Consider the following 3,617-nt stretch of genomic DNA (forward strand, 5'->3'; position numbering starts at 1 on the left):
TTGTATCTAAATATATATATATATATATATATAATATTTTTCTTTTAACTTCAAAAAGTTATAATTATATTTACTTTATTAACTTAATAACTAAATTTATTAAAATACACATTTAAATTTAAAATAAAATTTAAATATAAAACTAAACTAGTAATATACTTAATATAATTATTAAATATAAGAATTTATGTATAAGTTTGTGAGGAAACTGACGTGGATGTAATATAGATGACGCCCCTTCATTCAGCAAATGTAGCGTACTTGTTTTGCGGTAGGTAAAAAAATACCTAACAGGTGAGCCCGTTGGAGTGGCCCATTTTTGGAGTTATTAGGTATACAGCATGCCAGTTAGATAATATAGCTAAGAGATGCAGAGGGTTGGAGATGCTCTTATAGAGTTATAGGTCCGGATTTTAAAAAATTGACTCTAAATTAAAAAATAGTTATTTATATAAGTTATGATCCGACATGAAATTAATAATAAATCACAGAATGACATAAAGTCAACATCAGATGTATTTTTAGAATAAAATTTTTTATAATTTTTTAGTAAAAATAATTTTATCACCCAAATAACTAAACTTTCAAACTTATTTTAAATATTATGGGGCCGTTTGGGTAAACTTAAAATAAGTGTTCTTGCTTAAAGTAAAAAAAATAAGTAGAAGTTAGAAATTAGTTAATACTTATAAATGATTAAAGTGTTTAGAAAAAAAAACTAAGTCAGGAAACAAAATCTTTTTTTACACAAACTATACGAATAAGTGCTTCTAACTTGTAAATTCAGAAGTGACGCTTGAAAACTCCACCAAAACCCCACTTATTATCCAAACTAATTTAAGCTGCCCACTTATTGGTCATGATAAGTCATAATCTTTAAGCTTACTCCGAGGCTCATGCATCACGATTCTTGAAGACTATAAATTGGATAGACAGACAGATACAGATATGATCTAGCAGCTGAGAGTCATATGCATCCATAGACTACAAACTCATATAGTAGAAGCTAGACAATGGCAAATAAGTCAGACAAGGTCTCTCAATTGTTAGAGCCATGGTCTGATCTCAAAGGGAAGGTAGTGTTTATTACGGGTGCATCATCAGGGTTCGGCTGGGATTTCAGCATTAACCTTGCTAGGGCTGGCTGCAAGCTCATTGTTGCTGCTAGACGAGTTGATCGACTTGATGCACTTTGCCACCTCATTAACAACAACTTCGAATCCACCACATCGAATGCTCCTCTGGCAGTGCCCGTCGAGCTCGATATCACATCGGATCCTCCCGTCATTGAGGCAGCTGTACAAAATGCTTGGACGGCCTTTGGCAATATTGATGTTTTAATCAACAATGCTGGAGTTAGAGGTAAACACAAAATCTATGTACAATTTACAAGAAGGGTGCCGGTCCAGGCAGTCGACAGGAACAGTTAACTGGCCTGTGATTTTTGGGTCGTCGGATGAATATCTAGCGGTCAGGATTATAATAAAAGTTTAATACTATCCGGCGTTTTTAAGTGCTGGACGGGATAATTTTGACCCCGTCCAACGGTTAAAAAGCGCCAGACGGTTTAAGCGCTGGGAATATAAAAGAAAATGTTATAATCTTGTCTAGTGGATATTCATCCAACGGTCCAGAAAACTGACGTTGGTTAAACCGTCCCTTGAAGTTGTGTCAGGGACCAGCACCCTTGGAAGAAATACATCTTGCTCGTACCACTGCAAAAACCATGTCAACACATTTCAATTTTAGTACAAAAAGATGCAAATTTAGTTAATACACGGGATCTGCAGGTGGCACAAAAACAACACTAGATTTAAGCAACGATGAGTGGAATAGGGTATTCAAGATCAATACAAATGGAGCTTGGTTATGTTCAAAATACATCGGCTCACGTATGCGAGATGCTGGTAAAGGCGGATCAATCATCAACATTTCAAGTATAGACGGATTAAACAGGATCAAAGGCACGGGACGCCTTGCCTATGGCACGTCTAAAGCAGCATTGCACGCTATGACAACCCAAATGGCACAAGAACTTGGGACACACAACATAAGAGTAAATGCTATAGCGCCATCCATATTCCGATCAGAAATTACAAAGGGACTTTATGAGAAGAAATGGCTCAAGAATGTGTTCGATGCACAGGTTCCACTTCCATTTTATTTTGATGCTCAAGTAGACCCGTCACTGACAGAATTGGTCCGATATTTGATTCACCCCGCATCAAAATATGTGACGGGCAACATTTTTATAGTAGACGGTGGCAATACACTTGCTGGTGTTCCCATCTGGTCTTCCCTCTAAGACCTAACTAATCTTTCACCTCCCTGTCATTTCAAAAATCACCGTGGATGCATCATTAGTATGTTTGTCTTGAAACAATCGAAATAACCCTTGAATATCTTAGCCGGTAGCCGGTAAATTGTATCTTATACTATCAGTCGATCTGTGAAAAACAAGCGATTAAATAAAAGTCATTTTCATGTGTGTATACATAATAACATAATAAAATAGAGTACTCACAAAACAAATGATATAGACAAAACTGTCTCTTAAAGTCTATTGCTGTATGTGTAGAATGATCGTTTCCCACAATAAAACGGATTACGATTTCGTTGCATAAAAACGACACCACCAGCGAATAAGAGAATTATCAATAATAGAGAGAGGCCAAAAAAGAGTATAACGGCTATGTATTTGTGACATAATTAACCCAAACGATCTAAAGGAAATTATATAGGTGTAGAGAAACTAGTGCATTACTTTTTTTCATAATTAAATATCATTAATTTATGAAATCAGTGTAAAACTTGTCCGCTACTCTATTCCATAAATTAATCTGAAACAGAATCAAATTAATATATATATCAACATATACACCATATCAAGTAATTTGAAACAAAATCAAATTAATTTATGCCATAATCTTGAAGCCCACGCCTAATGGAAAATAATAATTTCTACTATCAAGGGAGTATATATTTAGATCATCTTATCTCATGCACACATTTTTTAGTCATAATGCTCAAAATATGACTTGTCAATATGGAACTTATACCCATATTTTCCAACATATACGTCTCTTTTCAAAATTATGTACAACTTTGTTTTAGAAAGTAAATTATCGATTTATCAAAATAACAGAAAGACCTCTAATATCTCTATTTACTAGGTTAAAAAAAAGTGTGTAGAAACAAGGGCAAAAGGCGTTGCGGATCAGCACTAGCAAAGGTAAGGAACGGACCACAACTAAGACCATGTCCAACCATCAAAAACCCTTAGTTAAAAAGTGAGTTGGCATACCAAGAATAAAAAATAGAGTTAAATAGCTAATTCATCACTATGTTCACTGAAAACTTGCAACTAAGTCATGTTGTTCAAAAAACTTTCAAACGCATCACCAAGTAATCAAGAACTTTCAAAAGCGTCACTCTCTGTCAGTTCCGTTAAGAGTTCCGTTAATTAGTTAACGGGAAGTTCAAAAAAGAAATACAAAAATACAAAAAAACCAAAAAATTTGAAGAAAAAAAACATAAAAATCTAAAATAAATTCAACAAAATCTGAAACTTGTTAAAATTTTTGAAAAATAAGGGAAAAAAATCAAAAATTGAAAAA

At 34.0% G+C, this 3,617-nt stretch overlaps 1 protein-coding gene across 1 annotated transcript; it reads left to right on the forward strand.

Moving 5' to 3' along the window:
• The first annotated feature begins 940 nt into the window (after positions 1-940).
• Positions 941-2,498, forward strand: LOC108222184 (uncharacterized). The gene is made up of 2 exons (XM_017396088.2): positions 941-1,362; positions 1,791-2,498. The coding sequence occupies exons 1-2, from the start codon at positions 1,014-1,016 to the stop codon at positions 2,303-2,305; spliced, it is 864 nt and encodes a 287-aa protein (XP_017251577.1). The 5' UTR covers positions 941-1,013; the 3' UTR covers positions 2,306-2,498.
• Positions 2,499-3,617: the final 1,119 nt, after the last annotated feature.

This window comes from Daucus carota, chromosome 5 (assembly GCF_001625215.2).
Source record: "Daucus carota subsp. sativus chromosome 5, DH1 v3.0, whole genome shotgun sequence".
NCBI classification, from domain to species: Eukaryota; Viridiplantae; Streptophyta; class Magnoliopsida; order Apiales; family Apiaceae; genus Daucus; species Daucus carota.

Coding starts and splice junctions, on each gene's coding strand:
- LOC108222184 (XM_017396088.2), top strand. CDS start 1,014: ATGGCAAATAAGTCAGACAAGGTCTCTCAATTGTTAGAGCCATGGTCT. Junction 1,363..1,790: donor CAACAATGCTGGAGTTAGAG/GTAAACACAAAA, acceptor CGGGATCTGCAG/GTGGCACAAAAACAACACTA.